Below are 19,739 nucleotides of genomic sequence, written 5' to 3' on the forward strand. Positions count from 1 at the left end.
AGATGCACATAGAGAGAGGCTGGTGATTCTTGCAGTGTGTCTTTAGGGTATTTTTAGTGCAGGGGTCCATTTGTTAGAACAGTTTGGAACCCTAAATGTTGATACCATTTGGCTATGGTATCGGGCTGATAAATACCTTTTATTTTAATCTGCGTGTGCATGCTGACAAATGATAATTTTATGCTTTGATTCAAATACTGAAAAACAGCTTTGTAATCATTTTTCATTTGTTATGCATACCCCCTCCTCCTATAGAAAGTTTTCAGGTGTGGGCTGTGCTGATTTGAACCATCTTGCAAAACTATACAGCTAATACTTTAAAGCAAGTTTCTTTAGCTGTGGCTCAGAAATTGCCAGGGGCTATATTGGTGAGCTTCTAAAATTGTAAGCAAAATTATGTTTGTGCCCTTATGGGCTCACTTTTGGGGAGAGAATTCACAGCTTTCAGTAGATTCTCAGGGATATCCATGACCCGTAAAAGGTTAAAAAACTTTTTTGGGGGGTGACTTTTCTAATTAAAGCACAGGAACACACCTCCCATATAAGACTTAGGCAAAAGTCTTTTTTTTTTAAAACTATGGATCAACTGCATAGAGTAGAATCTACCCAGCTAATATATTCGTTAGACTGTGATTTATTACTGTATTTCTCTAAGCCTTGGCTTTACATTTATAAAATGACAATTTATTGTTAATATTCCTTTCTCCCCCAATTGTGAACATTTTGTTAAGACATGGAAAGAGTCTGGATGTTGAGGGGAAAAGGGAGTGTCAACTGTGGGGTATGTTGCAATACTCCTCCTTTGCTACCCAGGTCCCAGACCAGTTTGTGTTGGTTTATTCACAGGGAAAATGCTGGCGTGGAAGAATTTGTTCTTATTAGCATCTGTGCTCAGTGGTTTCCAGTCTTGTTGCCTGTTTAACGCTTTGATTTAGTGTTTCACATTCCAGCAACAGGCTGAAAGAGTTTCTCAGGATGATTTACTGCTAACACAGAATTCTGGTTTTCTCCCTTTTGGAAGCACATGGAAATGTGAGTGTTATTTTTAGCTGGGCTGCTCCTCAGCCCATAGGTGGTATGGTTTTGTGGGAAAATTGGTCCAGATGCAACTCTTTACCTGCCTGTGTTGAGTCCAGCACTCAGAACGGCGCTGGATACTGAGGAGCCCCAGATCAATCCTTGTTAAATGACATCGGCCACAGTAAGCCATTTTTCCTCACAGGGACTCAGTTTTGACATCGTAAAGTCAGGAAATTGAGTTATATGCTTTCCAAGGGACCCTCCATCCTTAGAATTCACATCTCTGCCCAGGTCCCTTGGAAACTCTTGCTGTAAGAAGGGGTGATCTCATAGCCAGTGCCCGTGTCTGGATGTGAGGCTGCTCTGCTTTGGTGCCTTCTCGCATTTTCAGCTGTCTTCAAGGGACAGAATGATCCCACTGTGGCCACAGGTGATTCTACACTGCTCTGGTCGCTGTGAGTTTTCCCTTTCTGGCCCCAGCCCTCCCCCTCCATGAGTGACCAGGTGGGAGACTTCTAACCTAGCCCAGGTGGGAGACGCTGAGGTCCTAGTAATAATAGCAGTAATAGTAACAGTAACAACAATAACAGCAGCTAACGTTTATTGAAGACTTACTTTGAGCCATGTACTGTGCTGAGCATTGTACACACGTGTTATTTCCTCTGAATGCCAACTTTATGAGGTAGAAACTATTAATAAACTCATTTCACGGACTCATGAAAGTAAGGCCTAGAGAGAGGATTTTCCCAGGGTTACACTGCTAGGAAGTAGCAGAGACAATGCAAACACAGGACTTTCTGAATCCAGAGCAAAGTGACCTCAAGGAGAGGTAAGGGGAGGGGGTAGAGGGATGTTACCTGGAGATTGAGGAGACAGAACCAGAATCAGAGTTAACTGGACATTAGTTAGATTTCGGGATGTCAAGGATGAGCTCCCGGTCTCTGATTTGGGTGCTGACGGGAGTGGGTTACTAATGGATATTAGGAACGCAGTGGTCCTCGTGAGGCTGTGACAGGCATGGGCCATGGTGGATGGGCGGGGAGCTCTCAGCAGGAAGAACAGCCTGAGCCAGGGCCTTGTGTGGGACTTACATGAAAGGATACTGAGGGAGGTCAGAAGGAACAGCAATGTCCACTGGAGAAGGCCAGGCTGTGTGGGGAGGTAGAGCTAGGATATGAGGGGTGGGGGATAACTTCCCTGATACCCAGGGGAGTTGGGACTTGCCAGCAGTGGAGCCCTCAGAATGCAGGACGTGTAGACTTTCCACGTCCTCCTGAGCGAAGCAGCATGATGCTGTGCTTACACTGGGCAGGGACTCTCCTGAGGAGAGCCATGGGACGTACAGCCAGTGGACCATAGACACAAAATGGTTTCAAGGAGGATTCCTGCCTACAAGGTGACACTCAGGTGTGATACTGGAGCCACAGAGGGAAACTGTGTGATTTTGGCCCATGTGACCAGAGCCTGTGCTTTAAGAGGGGGAGGTATCCTGGGGTCCCAGGACAGAGGGAAGTGGTGTCTCTGAGAAGCTGTGCACCAGCCCAGATGGGTCAATCACTTATTCACTTGTCTGGGGCCTCTTTTCCACCAGGAATCATGTCTCGTTCATTGGACCCCCAGCACCCAGCAGTCCTGTTCTCTCTCTTTTTTAAAAAAAAGATTTATTTTATTATTTATTTAATTTATTTTTGGCTGCATCAGCTCTTAGGTGCGGCACACAGGATCTTTGTTGAGGCATGCAGGATCTTTTCTCTCTCTAGTTGTGGCACGCGGGCTCCAGAGCATGTGGGCTCTGTAGTTTGCTGCATGCGGGCTCTCTAGTTGAGGCGAGCAAGCTCAGTAGTTGTGGAGTGAGGGCTTAGTTGCTCCACGGCATGTGGGATCTTGGTTCCCTGACCAGGGATCGAACCCGCATCCCCTGCATTGGAAGGTGGATTCTTTACCATTGGACCACCAGGGAAGTTCCATTCCTGTTCTCTTGAATCCACCTGAATCCACACCCCTCCAGGCCCATGAATAGTCAGGGCCGGTGTCAAGGATGATGCCCAGCGCCACAGCCTCTGAACATGGTGGGGGTCACCTGTGATCTCTGTGTGGGTACAGACTCCCAGGTCACTCCGTGTTGCCCCACAGCGTGCTGGGGCAGGACTTCTGAGACTCTGGCCTGACAAGGTGGGGCCTGTAACACCCCTGGAGCAGAGAGAGCAGCCAGGAGCCAGGAGTGAATACAGGAGAAGTGCTCCTAAGCTCAGAAGACCTGCTGCTGCTGCAGGCCTGTAAGAAGCCCCTGGAAGCATGACCCTCTCATCCTCTCAGCTTCTATTTCCAGATCTAATTGCCCTCCACCTCATTCCCCTCCCCTGCCCCTATGATGCCGTGCCAGAGCTCAAAGCAAATGTTCGTGGTGAGACACTACTTCTATGCAATGGGGTTCTTCTTCCCCCACCCCCAGCTTTATTGAGATATAGTTGGCATATAACTTTAAGTAAGATTAAGGTGTACATGTGATGATGTGATGCACATATTTATTGCAAAATGATTATCACAATAAGGTTAGTTACAGCCTCCATCACCTCACATAATTACCTTTCTTTTATGTGTGTGGTGAGAACGTTTAAGATCTACTCTCTTAATAAACACATGGGACCTGATGAAACTTAAAAGCTTTTGCACAGCAAAGGAAACCATAAACAAGATGAAAAGACAACCCTCAGAATGGGAGAAAATATTTGCAAATGAAGCAACTGACAAAGGATTAATCTCCAAAATTTACAAGCAGCTCATGCAGCTCAATATCAAAAAAACAAACAACCCAATCCAAAAATGGGCAGAAGACCTAAATAGACATTTCTCCAAAGAAGATATACAGATTGACAGCAAACACATGAAAGGATGCTCAACATCACTAATCAATAGAGAAATGCAAATCAAAACTACAATGAGGTATCACCTCACACCAGTCAGAATGGCCATCATCAAAAAATCTACAAACAATAAACGCTGGAGAGGTTGTGGAGAAAAGGGAACCCTCTTGCACTGTTGGTGGGAATGTAAATTGATACAGCCACTATGGAGAACAGTATGGAGGTTCCTTAAAAAACTAAAAATAGAACTACCATACGACCCAGCAATCTCACTACTGGGCGTATACCCTGAGAAAACCATAATTCAAAAAGAGTCATGTACCACAATGTTCACTGCAGCTCTATTGACAATAGTCAGGACATGGAAGCAACCTAAGTGTCCATCGACAGATGAATGGATAAAGAAGATGTGGCACATATATACAATGGAATATTACTCAGCCATAAAAAGAAATGAAATGGAGTTATTTGTAGTGAGGTGGATGGACCTAGAGTCTGTCATACAGAGGGAAGTAAGTCAGAAAGAGAAAAACAAATACCGTATGCTAACACATATATATGGAATTAAAAAAAAAAGTTCTGAAGAACCTAGGGGCAGGACAAGAATAAAGACACAGATGTAGAGAATGGACTTGAGGACACAGGGAGGGGGAAGGGTAAGCTGGGACGAAGTGAGAGAGTGGCATGGACATATATCCACTACCCAATGTAAAACAGATATCTAGTGGGAAGCAGCCACATAGCACAGGGAGATCAGCTCGGTGCTTTGTGACCACCTACAGGGGTGGGATAGGGAGGGTGGGAGGGAGACGCAAGAGGGAGGAGATATGGGGATATATATATATGTATAGCAGATTCACTTTGTTATAAAGCAGAAACTAATACACCATTGTAAAACAATTATACTCCAATAAAGATGTTTAAAAAAAAAAAAAAGATCTACTCTCTTAGCAACTTTCGAGGATATAGTACAGTATTGTTAACTATAGTTACCATGCTGTATATTAGATCCCCAGAACTTATTCATCGTATAACTGGAAGTTTGTATCCTTTGGCCAATATCTCCCCATTCCCCCCACCGCCCAGATCCTGGCAACCACCAGTTTACTTTCTGTATCTATGAGTTCAGCTTTTTCAGTTTCCACACATAAGTGAGTTCATACGGTATTTGTCTTTCTCTGTCTGATTCATCTCACTTAGCATAGTGCCCTCAAAGTTCATCTATGTTGTTGGAAATGGCAGGATTGCCTTCTTTTTACGGCTGAATAATATTCCATTGCGTGTGTGTGTGTGTGTGTGTGTGTGTGTGTGTATTTCTTTACACGTTCATCCATTGATGGACATATCTTGACTATTGTGACTAAAGCTGCAATGAACATAGGAGTACAGATATCTCTTCAAGATAATGATTTCATTTCCTTCAGATATGTACCCAGAAGTGGGATTGCTGGATCATATGATAGTTCTATTTTTAATTTTTTGAGGAACCTCCATACTGTTTTCCATAGTGGCTGCACCAATGTACATTTAGACCAACAGTGAACAAGAGTTCCCCTTTCCACATCCTTATCCACACTTATCTCTTGTCTTTTTTATAATAGCCATGCTAACAGGTGTGAGATGATAGTTTTTGATTTGATTTGCATTTCCCAAATGATTAGTGATGTTGAGCATCTTTCTATGCACCTGTTGGCCATCTCAATCTCTTCTTTAGAAAAAAGAAGTCTATTCAGGTCCTCTGCCCATTTTAAAATCAGATTATTGGGGGTTTTTGCTATTGGGTTGTATGAGTTCCTTATATATTTTGGAGATTAATATCATATAGATAGGTTGCAAATAGGTTACCTTTTCATTTTATTGATTGTTTCTTTTGTTGTGCAAAAGCTTTTTAGTTTGGTGTAGTCCTGCTTGTTTATTTTTGCTTTTGTTGCTTGTGCTTTTGGTGTTATATGGAGTTTTCCCCTATGTTTTCTTCTAGGACTTTTACGGTTTCAGTTCTTACATTTAAGTCTTTAATCCATTTTGAGTTAATTTTGATGAGTGGCGTAAGATAGAGGTCCAAGATCATTCTTTTGCATGTGATTATCCAGTTTTCCCAGCACTATCTATTGAAGAGACTATCCTTTCCCACAATGGAGTAATTCTGATTAGTTACACAATCAGACACACAGGAGAGTAGAGACAGTATTCAGAGCCCCTTCGGACAGTAGGCTCTGATTGATCAATAAAGGATGTGGGGGCCTAGGATGGATCATAATCGGGGAGAAGGCAAAGTGGTGCTTCCACAGTTGTACCGCCCCTTTGGCCTTGGGAACCATTTAAGGGAGACCTTGGCTAAAGTAAGGGCAATGTACATGCTACCCAGGAAGAATTAAGGGTGCTTTGGGTCTGTTGTGTGTATTTGTGTGTTGTGTGTATTTGTGTGTATGTGTGTGTGTGTATAGAGGGGCTTCTTGGTCTAGCTCAGTATTAGTTTGTTTTTTTTGGATACAGACTCATAGTAAGGAGATGTGTCCTACTTCACTTGAAGCATCCCTAAAACAGGCTATGTTGGTGAGGATATTCCAGGACCGCCCAGCCAGGGTCTAATGGTGAGCAGGGTTCTTACCCGAAAGAACATCCAGGCTCTAGCCATCGTCATAAGTCCTGGATGCTGGGGGTAGGGGGCAAAGCACTAGTCCCAGAGCCTCTTGCTTTGTGATGCTGCCTCTGGGAGCAACCTTCATTCCTCCCTTCCCTCCTCCCAGGAAGTGGCCAGGTGTCCATGGACCTAGTGGTGGTCCAGGACACAGTGGAGCTAGTATCTTGTGCATCAGTCCTGCATCACCATCATACTCGGCCTCAGCAGACATGGCTGAAGCGATGTTTACCATTCTCTTCCATAGGAAGAGTTTGGGGGCATTAGAGAATGGGACTGAAGTTTTTCGGAACCCCAAGTGTGATGTGCCCGTCTTGGGGTTTCAGGAGTAAAGTTTCCTTATGGAGATCCAGACCCCAGAAACCAGTTTCAAGCAGGATGGGGTTAGGATAGCATCGTCTTTGTCCCCTAATAGCTGCTGGAAGTCTGCCTCTCTGTGTGGTGGTAATGGGGGAAATGGAAAAACAGCATCCTGTGGGAACTTCAGAGTGAAGGAGGGAAGAGATAAGATCCATGGGAGCTCAGCAGGGCCAGGTCCGTGTAGTCACTTGGCCACTGTCCCTGCCATGGTCAGAGAAAGCCATTCAGTTCTTGCGTTTTTGTCTTGTCATTGGCAAGAGCCAGGATGAGCCCACTGAGGGATGTGTGAGGGGCTTCCAAGGAGGGTCATGGCCATGATTAAATTGGGGGAGTGATATTTGGTGCAGAGCCCCAGAAGAAGAGATACGGCCGGGGACTCCTCCAAGTTAACGGCAGTGCAGGTCTCCACCACTGGGATCCAGAACCTCCTATTCTTGGGTTAAGCCTTCCTAAAATGGAGCCAGGTGTGGGACTGGTCAGTCCTCTGCTCTCCTCATCACCGCCCTTAGCCTTTCCTTGTGGCTCACAGGACAGAACTCGGAGTGCCTGGGGGCAGGCAGCAAGAGGAGCCTGGCTGGCTGTCTCCAGGAGTGAGGACGGAGGTCTGGGCCAACAGGGCAAAGTGTCGTTTCTGACCAGCCTTGGATGCACGGCCAAGTTCTTTTCCCTAAGGGCATGGGTAGAAAAGCTGAGTCTCTGCAGGCAGAGGCTGAGAAACAAGGATGAAACTGAAGGCCTATAGCAGGAATGTCCAAGGAGGGGACTGGGACCCAGAGAATCAGTTCAGGACTTCACAGACACTAAAGGCCAGTGTGCAGAGAGGCTGAAGAAAGTGGGCTCTCTGGACGTCTACCAAGGCAACGGGGTCTCCAGACATCTTCTAGAGTGGTCTATAGAGATGGTCACAGGTGTGTGGCTTGAGAGGGTGGATATCACACCGCACATCAAAGTAGAAAGAAGAGAACGTGACAGGCAACAACACCTGGGGGTGTCAAGTTTGAGGTGACGGGCTGTTCAGGAAGGCAGCTGCAGGACTTCCCTGACGGTCCAGTGGTTCAGGCTCCACGCTTCCAATACAGGGGGTGTAGGCTCGATCCCGGGTAGGGGACTAAGATCCCACATGCTGCACGCCGACCAACCCCCCCAAAAAAAGGAAGACAGCTGCTCCTCTAGAGCTCTGCCTCCACCTGGGGGGAGATGAGGGCCAGAGACAAGGGTTTGGAGCCATTTTCAGAGAAGGGGACGTGGAAGCTGTGAGCGTGGCTGAGATCACCCAGAGCAGGTGGAGAGTGAGAGGAGGAACTAGATGGAAGCCTGGGGAATATCAGCGTGTGAGGAGCAGCTGAGGGAGGGAGTCAGCAAAGATTCCAGCAGGCAGTGGCCTGGGAGGAGATCACAGCTGAGCCAGGGGAGAAGGGAGGGCAAATAGGATTGAATGACACAGAGCAGTCAAGAGAGCTCAGGGCAGTGTCCATGGATTTCACAATTAGGCTGTCAGAAAATGTTATATTGAAAAGGCAATCAGGACTATCATGGCGGTACAGTAGTTAAGACTCCACGCTTCCAGTGCAGGGGGCACAGGTTTGATCCCTGGTCGGGGAAATAAGATACATGCTGCACGGCATGGCCTAAATAAATAAATAAATAAAGCCCAGAACTTAGAAATAAATTAATTAATTAAAAGCAATCAAAAGTGGAAATAATGGAAAGAAAAATGAATGGCATTTTTTTTATTATATAGCTTTAGAATGGTTATTGAAAGGACAGTCTGTCAGCGAAGGTCACAAAGTCCCTCATTGCAGAAAGATAAGCAAAGTCGTTAGGGGCAGCCACTGAACCTGACTTCTGTGCACAACTGCAGAGCGAGTAGTTAGACAAACAACTGGCTGCTGGCTTTGACCCCAGAAATGGAAATTAAGAGAAGCTGTTTGGATCATAAAAGTTATGGCTAGGGAGAAAAAGTGCTGAACTGTAGCTTTAAAAATGTTTTTGCTGGGCTTCCCTGGTGGCACAGTGGTTAAGAATCCGCCTGCCAATGCAGGGGACACAGGTTCGATCCCTGGTCCGGGAAGATCCCACATGCCGCGGAGCAACTAAGCCCGTGGGCCACAACTACTAGAGCCTACGCAACTAGAGCCCATGCTCTGCAACAAGAGAAGCCACCACAGTGAGAAGCCCGCGAACCACAACGAAGAGTAGCCCCCGCTCTCTGCAACTAGAGAAAGACCGCAAGCAGCAACGAAGACCCAATGCAGCCAAAAATAAATAAATAAATAATTTTAAAATTTTATTTTATTGAAGTATAATTGATTTACAATGTTGTGTTAATGTCTACTGTACAGCAAAATGGTTCGTTATACATATATATTCTTTTTCATATTCATTTCCATTATGGTTTTTTTATAACATCTTTATTGGAGTATAATTGCTTTACAATGGTGTGTTTCTGCTTTATAACAAAGTGAATCAGATTCCTTTTAAAAAGAAGTTTTTTCTTTTGTTCTTTTCCTCAAAACCTTATTGCATATGTGTTATGTTGGAAGAATTTAGTAATATTAATGTTTGACCAAATATCTAGATATGGTGACTCAGCCAAGTTGACACATAAAATCACCCATCACAATGGACAATGGATTTAAATAGACATTTCTCCAAAGAAGATATACAAATGGCAGTATATGCATGAAAAATGCCCTACATGATTAGGCATCTGGGAAATGCAGATCAAAACCACAATGAGATACTACTTTATGTCTACTAGAATGGCGTAATCCAAAAGATAGACAAAACAAGTATTGATGAGGACATGGAGAAACTGAAACCCTCATACACTGGTGATAAGAATGCAAAAACGGTGCAGCCACTTTGGACAAGACTTTGGCAGTTTCTCAAAAGGTTAATCATAGAGTTACCATATTACCCAGCAATTCCACTCCTCAGAATATACCCAAGAGAAATGAAAACATATGTCCACACAAAAACTTGTACATGGATGTTAAGAGCAGCATTTTTCATAATAGCCAAAAAAGTGGAAACAACCCATGTATCCATCAATTGATGAATGGATAAACAAAATATGGTATATTCCTACAATGGAATACTATTCAGGTATTAAAAGAATATGTTCTACAACATGGATGAACCTGGAAAACATTAAACTCAATGAAAAAAGCCAGATACCAAAATCACATATTATAGGATTCCATTTATATGAAATGTCCAGAACAGGCAAATGCTGGAGACAAAAAGTAGATTACTAGTTATCAGGGGCTGAAGGAGTAGGTAATGGGGAGTGACTGCTGGTTATGGGGTTTCGTTTGGGGTGATGAAAGTGTTCTGGAATTAGTGGTGATGGATGCACAACTCTGTAAGTATACTAAAAATACTAAATTATAAACTTCAAAAGGGTGAACTCTATGGTAACTTAATTATGTCTTAATAAAGCTATTATTTTATAAAGTGTAAATGATTGCAAAAGATATCCTTTGTGGCATATTATAAATATTCACATATTCAAATAAAACTATTTTATAGCCTTTTTAAATTTATTCAGTGGAGTCTTAAATGCTATAGCAATTTGATATCCTTCCTCAACTATCTTTAAAAATGCAAGACCTCTTCTAAAACATTAGAAATTTTACATTGTTCTTTTTCCTCCTGAGCTAGTATTTCCATTTCACTTCTCAGAAGAATTTTGTCCTAATGTATTATTTCTCTATGCTTAGGAAGTCTTTTATTGATCATCTGTGATATTTCTCTACAAAAAAAATACACATCTATGACCTGAGATTTACATTTTTTTCCTTATTTTCCTAGAATTATAAGTCTCTAAATAGCAACCTCTTTTTTCTTCTGGATTAATTTATCAATACAACTTTTAGTTGTATGTAAGCAAAATAACATAATACATTACACATTTTGACAAATAATTATTAAACAAAAAAAAGTAAAATGGAAATGCATTTCTTGATGAAGCAGATGGGGCTTTTTCCTTTTTTTTTTTAAGTTAATTTGTGTATCCGTGGATGAAAATGGTATATTCTAAAATGCAACAGGAATTAGTGTCAATTGTCTTTCTATTTTTCATATTGTAGATGTAAGCACTGAGCAGACTTGCTCACCTACAGAAGTAGATGGAAAAGGAAACTGCTTTTTTATAGCAATGCCACTCAGTTCTTTGAAATCTTTCTGAAATGCATGCCAAAAATTACGTAGTAATATATCACGAAAAATCACTTTTAATCATGCATCAGCTGACACTTGATTAGATCGTCCTTCAATTTTGTTGAAAGCAAAGAACTGGAAACCACTCAGCTTAACAAAAAAATTTCTTACCCATTCGATAATGTCATTCACTCTCTCAACATTGATACCAATATTTCAAATTGTCCCTTCATTTAGCCCACTGGAGGTTTTAAAATTCCAAAGCAATGAAATCTTACAGTGTAATGTAATATTCAGGATGAGTGAGAGGTATAGTTTTACTTTTCTAATAAAAAGAAGGGCTATTGGGTGGCGCAGTGGTTAAGAAGCCGCCTGCCAATGCAAGGGACACGGGTTCCAGCCCTGGTCCAGGAAGATCCCACATGCCGCAGGGCAACTGAGCCTGTGCGCCACAACTACTGAGCCTGCGCTCTAGAGCCCGTGAGCCACAACTACTGAAGCCCGCGTGCCTCGAGCCCGTGCTCCGCAACAAGAGAAGCCACTGCAATGAGAAGCCTGCGCACCGCAATGAAGAGTAGCCCTCGCTCGCTGCAACTAGAGAAAGCGTGTGTGCAGCAACGAAGACCCAACGCAGCCAAAAATAACTAAATTTAAAAAATTATTAAAAAAAAAAAAAAGAAGGGCTATTGTGAAAAGATAACCAGCAGGAAGCCTCGACTGCTGGCTTATTTCCAGGCAGAGCAGCTCTGGGAAAGATTAAATGTTATGCTGGACATCTGGAAACTGATACTCTTAAAACTATCCATGTCCGTGTAACCCCTGGAAAGTTTTTATGTACAGATGCCATAGTCTGAAGATCAATAGTTTAACTGCTACCCTTTGGAGAAGCCCAAATGTGGGGAAAAAAAAAAAAAAAGGAGGGAGAGAATGGTATCAAGAGGGAAAAAAGGTTATTTTAGGCTGGGACAGTGTATTGGTTGTCTATTGCTGCATAACAATTTATTCCAAAATTTAGTAGCTTAAAACAATAAACATTTATTGTCTTGCATGGTTTCTGAGGGTCAAGAATCTGAGAGCAGCTCATCTGAATGATTCTGGCTGAGGGTCTCTCATGAGGCCTGGTGACCACTTTCTGCTGGTCCTCCTTATGCCTGCATAATGCTTCCAACTCTCTTTGCTCACCTGCTTGACAACCTGGCTCACCTGTGCCTTCACGATATAATAAAAAAAAAATCGATAATAAGTGTTGATAGGGATGTGGAGAAGTCAGAGCCTTCATACAATGCTGGTAGGAATGTAAAATGGTACAGCCGCTTTGGAAAACAGTTTGGCAATTCCTCAGAACGTTAAACAGAGTTACCGTTTGACCCAGCAATCCCACTCCTAGGTATATATCCAAGGGAGATGAAAACATATATGCACACAAAAACTTGTACACAAATATTTTAGCAGCATTATTTATAATAACCAAAAGGTGAAATCAACCCAAATGAAATGGGAAACAGTGCAAATCACCTGATGAATAAACAAAATATGATATATCCATACAGTAGAATATTATTCAGCCCTAAGAAGAAATGAAGTACTGACATATGCTACAACCTGGATGGACCCTGAAAACATTACGCTAAGAAAGAAGCTGGTCACAAAAGACCACATATCATACAATTCCATTTATATGAAATGTCCAAATAGGAAAATCAGTAGAGACAGAAAATAGATTCGTGGTTGCTTAGGGCTAGTGGAAATGAGGGAGTGTGGGTGGTGATAGCTAACGGATGCAGAGTTTCTTTTTGAGGTAATGAAAATGGTCTAAAATTGACTGTGGTGATCATTGCTCATTTTTGTGACTATACTAAAAAACCATTGATTTATACACTTTAAACAGGTGAGTTGTATGTTATGTGAGTTATGTATCAGTTGAACTATTACCAAAAAATAATATAACATAATGGCAGTTCTGTGCCGAGAAGCAAGCAAGGACTTTATAGTCCAACAGACAGTGTTCATCAAGGTCCTCCAAGAAGCAGGCACCAGATGAGATTAGATATACAATAATTTGATTAGGGGAAACTCTTGTATGAGATAAAAACGGGAGGAAGATGGGAAAGGCTGAGAGAGCTGTCAGACCATGATGCAAGTCTGACCCCGAGTGAAGGAGAGAAGGAAGGAGGGTTTTGAGGAATCATCCTAACCTGCCATGTCCTCTAAGAAAGGTTTGGCAAGACTGTCAAGGAGTCCTCCAGCCAAGATTTGCCTCCAGAGTAGTTTTGTGTCAATCAGAAATGGATCTGCCTTAGTGTCCCTGCTACACTTTGTCATTGGATGGAAGACGCCCACAGGAAGCATGTTCTCCGTGCAAATGTGACGATGGCTTTCAGAGTGTAGCCAAAGCCCCTGGTCAACTGGATATCTGTGGCCTCTATAGTTGGATATCTGCAAGGCACAGTCTTATGGCCGCCACACACACTAAGGTTCAAATCCCAGTTCAACAACTAACTAGCCATTGACCTTGCATAAGATACCCTCTCGGAGCCACTGTTTCCTCATCTGTAAAATGAGGATAACAGTAGTGCCTACCACATAGAAGAATGTATATAAACTGCCTAGCACAGGGACTTCCCTGGTGGTCCAGGGGTTAAATGCATGGGGTGCAGGTGCGAACCCTGGTCTGGGAACTAAGATCCCACATGCTGAGTGGCCAAAAAAAAAAAAAAAAAAAGCTAAAAAATAAAATAAAGTAAAATAAACTGCCTATCACAGAAAAAGCACACAGTAAGTGCTCAATATGTGGTAGCTACTACTAATATTGTATTTACTGCTACTATTATTATTTCTTTCTAGATTTTGTGTACCTCCATTAAAATAGTGGACCTCATAGTCTATACATAGAGTACTCTGTTTATTTTACTTAGTATCATATAGTAAGTCTTTTTCCAAGCTATCATTTGCTCTCCCTAGTATTTTAAAGGCTACATTATATTCTACAGGGTGTACATATCCTACTTTACTTAACCATTCTCCTAATCATTAGGGTTTTACAATTTTTTTTGGCTATTATAAAAAAAGGTTTTGGTGGACATTTTTATATAGAAATAATTTTTTCCGCTGTATTTGAGATTTTTTCCTTAGGGTCCTGGAAGAGGACTGTTAGGTTAAAGAGTGTGAACATTTTTAAGGCTCTTGATCCATGCTGTCACACTTGTTTTCCAGAAAGGTGGGGCCATGCATCTTCTAACCAACAACATGTAAGAGTACTCACTTCACTGGACCCTTACCCAGCCTTGGGTATCAAAAGGCAAAATGGCATCGACTTATTTGTTCTCTGTTACTCATAAGGACGAACTATTTTCCAAATGTTTTTGTACAAGTAATATTATATGCAAAAGAAATTATTTTGTAAATTCTCATTGCTCAGTAACCTACTGAGATTTTTTTTTTTTCAAGTATCACAATGTTTATTGATAGATACAAGTATATAAAATCAGGGCATGAACATGAGATTTTTCTTTTCAATTAATTCATATAATTTGTTTAATAATAATTGCCTGAAACACTTCCTATTATTTTGCCTTTTGAGATTTTTAGGTTTTTTCAATGTATAGAGGTCATTTGTTAGTCAAATCAATTTATGTTTGTTTTTCTTTTTTCATAATTTCTCCTGTCTCTTTTAAGCTTAGGAAGCCCATCCTCCTGTAGAAAGCAAACCTTTCTTTACAGATTGTTTAAAGTGAAACTACAACTGAGCTGCTCAGATGATTTTTTTTTTTTTAATTGTGAATAAGTTGAGCCCAATCTAATGACCATCTACTGCAACGACCTTCTCATAAATAGGGTTTTGTGTTCTAGGATCCAGGGTATCCACTAAGAACTGTCCAGGAAGAATCCTGCTTGTGCAGAAGTGCTGCCCAGAGCTACAATGGAGGGGGAGGCGGGGGAGGCACCAGGGCTGGGCAGGCCCGCTGCTGCCAAGGACTTCCACTTTCATCACACAGATCTGTACGACTCTGAAGACAGACTGCAGATCTTCCCAGAAGAAGACACTCAGATGAGAAGAGAAGTAGTTCAAGCCGAAACGACCAATGAGCCAAGAGAGCCCATGAAAGGGAAGGCTCAGAGAGACCTTGGAGAGGAAGTGGATGAACTTGTCCATCTGTATGGACTTGAAGATGATCACGAATTAGGGGATGAGTTTATTGACGAAAGCATGCCCAGAATAGAGGTTTCAGAATATCCTCCTTATATGATGATGGGGAGAGAGCCACTGAGGGAGCAGAGAGACTGGAGACTTAGTGGTGAGGCTGCTAAGGCTGAAGACCTGGGCTTCGGGGCATGGGGCTCGGCAGGCCAGTGCCAGGACTTGCGGGAAGCCTATAGGTACACCCACGGCCATGCCAGTGAGGAGTATGAGTGCTACGTTATCCCAGAGGAGGAGGACGAGGAAGAAGCTACCGATGTCTTCTGTGTCACTTGCAAAACTCCAATAAGAGCATCGGAGAAGGTTTTTGATGAGCACAAGGAGCACGAGGTGACCCCGCTCCGTAAAGCACTGGAAAGTGCCAAGGTAAATAGATTGCCTCAGTTCTCCTTTCTCTTGATATTGCATTTGAATCTCAAGTATGTAGGCAGGGAATAAATCTAAAATGCCTTCTACAAAAGAGAGAGAGAGAGAAAACATAGCATTAATGTCTTCTTGGGATCCTTTGTTTGATAGGATGAAATTCACAAAAACATGTACAAATTGGAAAAGCAGATTATTGAGATGGAAAATTTTGCAAGTCACTTGGAGGAGGTTTTCATCACTGTGGAGGTAAGAGCACGCTTGATGACCCAGTCAGATACTCATTGCTTCCATCAGCTGTGTCTGGTATGAGTTAGGGAATCTGTTTTCTTGGAACATATGGTGTCAGTACTGCTCCTCTTCCCTCACCCCTCTTTCTGCCCTCCTGTAGCACAGTGGGCACATACCTGTGGAACTGATTACCTGGCAGCATTCCCTACTGAACTATTAGCTCTCATGGGCTGGGTCTTCGGTGTCTTTATAGCTCTGGTCCTACGACAAGGTAGGACTCTTTCATGGGCCAGCCTGATAAGGCATTGCAAGACACCCATCCTGTCATTGATAAGTGTTCTTTTCCTCGGCTGTTACCTATTTCTCACAAAATCAATAAGTTTCTGTGCCTGTCGCCAAACATGTCATGGTCCCCTGGGTGTGCCTAGTAGGTGTGAAGTCTACTGCTGTGATGCCAGCATGCAACCTAGCCATCCAGATGAGGTAGCCCAGAAATAAGGACCAGAGGACTTCCGTGACCCCTCTCTTCATGTGGATGTTCTCATTCTATTAATGCAGCCTCAGATTGTATCAACAGGAGCAACTCATATGAATGAACTAAGCCCTGGGCCCCCTTCCCGTGAAGCTAGACTTTCCTCCCCACCCCCAATCTTAAAAGGGAGGGCAGCTATTCCACTAATTCCCTATGGAAGGCACAGAGAAGGGACAAGAAGCCCTTCCACATCTAAGCATAGGGTGGTGGGTGGTAGGAGGGCAAGTATACAACAGCCAGGACAGAACTCCCTACCCTCTGTACTGCCAGCTCACTCTCAGATCAGAGCAGCTTCACCCTCAGTGAGGACTCTAAGCTCTTCCTTTTACACTCAACACTGGTGGGGGTCACCTACTGCTTTTCCCTCTCTTTCACCATTCTGAGCAAGTCTTAGAATGTGTACACAGTAGGTGCTCAGTAAATACTCCCTGAATGATTGATAAGAGCCTCTTCTTTGGAAATGTCTCTGTTATCTAATAAGGATGGTATAAATCAGAACTCACAGAGCTCTCCTGGGCTTCCAATCTAATTTAGGGGGACCAGGATTTGATATGCTTTAATTAATGTTTCTCATCCACTGCATTCCAGGATTAAGTACTGGCACAACCCTCTCTCTTCCTTCCTGCCTTTCCTCATCTATTAGGCAGCACCACCCGGCTTATTCCCCTTCCCCTGCATCTTTTTCTTAGTTGATATGAGAATCTGTGTGATCCTGATGTTTGTATAATCCAAGCATCAGGGAGTGGAAGTGAGTGTCACAAGATGTTGAGAGCTCAGGAGGGAAAGACAGGTGGGATTCTCCCAGGGCAGACATCTCCATGTTAAGGTCCAAAGTTCCAGTGGCAGGCTGACTCATCACTGGCAATCTTCCTGGTCCATTGTCATGGTGATGGGAGGTGGCTATAACAGAAGTGGGTGGGGTATGGGGAAGAGGATTGCAAAATGCGGCCAGCAGAGAAAGCAGTAATTCTTGTTAAGATTATTGCTGGGGTTCTAGATACTCCTGGTCCTAGATATCCTTTTGTCCACCTCAGCACCCTGGCAAGCGATGTTAAGACAACAGGGAGGGACTAAAACATCTCTGGATAGATACATTTTCATGCCCCAAATAACTCTGTAGTCAACATACATGCAGTGAAATGATGGCTGAGATCAACTATTTCTTGCAGGAGAATTTTGGAAGACAAGAAAAAAACTTTGAGTCACATTACAATGAGATCTTGGAAACACTTGCTCAAAAATATGAAGAAAAAATACAAGCTCTAGGGGAGAAAAAAAAAGAGAAGCTGGAAGCCTTGTATGGACAGCTGGTCAGCTGTGGAGAAAATCTTGAAACCTGCAAAGAACTGATGGAAACAATAGAGGAGATGTGTCATGAAGAGAAAGTTGATTTCATTAAGGTCAGTAATGAAGTGAAATGAAATAATGAACTGAAATGACAATTATGATTAGAGTAGGTTAGATTGTCCCCTCTCTGCCTGGAGATGTTGGAACCAACTTTCACGGTCAGCATCCATTTGATTCCACTGGATGTATCACCATGATGATACATCCTTAGTCTCTCTGCACAGCTTCGCCATGAGTGGCTGAGCAGGCTCATACACAGCTGACCCTTCCCGCCACCATTGCTCAGCTAACACCAGAGTCTTTGTTCCTCTGTCCTGGTTACCCAAAGATTTGTGCCCTCATCGTGAAGTGGGGCAAAAACGGTGCTCTGAGGGGACTTCACCGGTGGTCCAGTGGTTAAGACTCCACCTTCCAATGCAGGGGGTACGGGCTCGATCCCTGGTTGGGGAACTAAGATCCCACATGCCGCAGCCAAAAATTAAAACAAACAAAAAACAGTGCTCTGAGACTTTTGTGGCCATCTCAGACAGCCTCCTGGAGGTCTGGGGAGAAAGATCTCTAGGCTAAAAAGGCACCTCCTGTTTCCCAGTTACAAGTGCAGCCATTATACATCTCACTTCATAAGCTCAGACATGCAAAAAAAAAAAAAAAGAAAAATCCATCTCTTGATACCCTTGAAATCCACTTCAATTTGACCCCAAGTCCCCATGTAGCCAGACTGTGGGAATTTCAAGCTCAGAGATGGGGTCTCCTTTCTTTACAAAGTCCCACAGGAATATGGGGCAGCAGTGGGGTCCAGGATGTGAGGGAGGGGCCCTCAGCCTCCAGAGCTTCCTAGTTACCAAATACGGCCTTTACATTGGCCACGCCACAGTGGTCCTTCCAAGCCCAACAGCGCCTCCTTCCTGCCGTACTTGGGGTGGCGAGGGAGCTGTGACCCAAGCTGGACAGCAGGTGGGCAGGCACCATCAGAGCCCTCAGTACTACTCAGACCTTTTGAACCAATGGTTCCTCAATATCACTGTAGCTCAGTGACATAATCCAGAATGTAGAGAAAGTGATATATATGAAGACATCGTCTCTGTTATTTATGACGGTGAGAAATTGGAAACAACCAAAATGTCCAACAGTAGAGTGAACGATGGAGTTCCTATTCAATGAACTGTTACACAGTCTTTCAAATTGATGATCCAGAAGACCATTTGTAACCTGGAAAGTGCTCACATAATGTTAATGGGAAGAAACTATACAGGTGTCATAAGAGTCATTTTTGTTAGGGCATGGGACATGGCTGATTTTTCTCTTTTACTCATTTCCGAGTTTTAACATATGTTTATATTATTATATTGTTTGAAAAAGAAATTTATTTCCAAATTCAATTCAATATTTTTTCTCTCCTTTTTAGGACGCTGTGGCTATGGCTGACAGGTAATACTTTTGTTCTGACATGTATTTTCTTTTTCGGTTTACCTCTAGATATCCAACTAGATATCAGTTCCACTTGGTTATATGCTCCCAGTTTCAGCTTTTGTGTCTGCCCCTACGAGTAAATAGCACTGGCTTTGGAAGGACAGTATGGGATCACAAGGACCCTCTAGTACCAAATCTTAGAATCTCAGAGCTGGAAGGGAGCATATGATGAGGCCTAGCCTGCAAGCCCAGGGTCAGATTTCCTCTCTGAGCCCCTCCTTTCACCAGGAGGAACAGAGATCATCCCCAGCATCCCCCAGCTGGGCCAGGACCCAGACTGTGTGCTGCGGAAAGCATGCACGTTATAGAGTCAGACTGGAGTTTAAATCCTGCTACCCCCATGACCTTGGGCAAGTCCAACCAGTCTAGGACCCACCTTCCTTACCTACAAACAGGGATAGCTTTATGGGAATAAAATCAGACAATGTCTGTAAAGCAACACGAACACTGAAGCTCAATAATATAAGGGTTAAGAGCATGAGTTTTGGCAAAAGACAGACATGGTTACAAATTGTGCCTCTGCTACTTACAAACCCTGTGATGGCCAGGAGC

At 43.1% G+C, this 19,739-nt stretch overlaps 1 protein-coding gene across 6 annotated transcripts in view; it reads left to right on the forward strand.

Annotated features, from left to right (window-relative positions):
• The window catches only part of FSD2 (fibronectin type III and SPRY domain containing 2), a 44,109-nt gene that overhangs the window by 356 nt on the left and 24,014 nt on the right, over positions 1–19,739 (forward strand). For 4 of the 6 annotated variants that reach the window (XM_059912376.1, XM_059912373.1, XM_059912378.1 and 1 more), the window contains exons 2-5: positions 14,896–15,610; positions 15,761–15,856; positions 17,540–17,770; positions 19,123–19,145. In XM_059912376.1, coding sequence (XP_059768359.1) covers positions 14,966–15,610; positions 15,761–15,856; positions 17,540–17,770; positions 19,123–19,145 — 995 coding nt within the window. In that variant the 5' untranslated portion in view covers positions 14,896–14,965. The other 2 variants (XM_059912374.1, XM_059912375.1) reach the window with 2 other exon arrangements.

Source organism: Balaenoptera ricei, chromosome 2 (assembly GCF_028023285.1).
Source record: "Balaenoptera ricei isolate mBalRic1 chromosome 2, mBalRic1.hap2, whole genome shotgun sequence".
In the NCBI taxonomy this organism is placed as follows: Eukaryota; Metazoa; Chordata; class Mammalia; order Artiodactyla; family Balaenopteridae; genus Balaenoptera; species Balaenoptera ricei.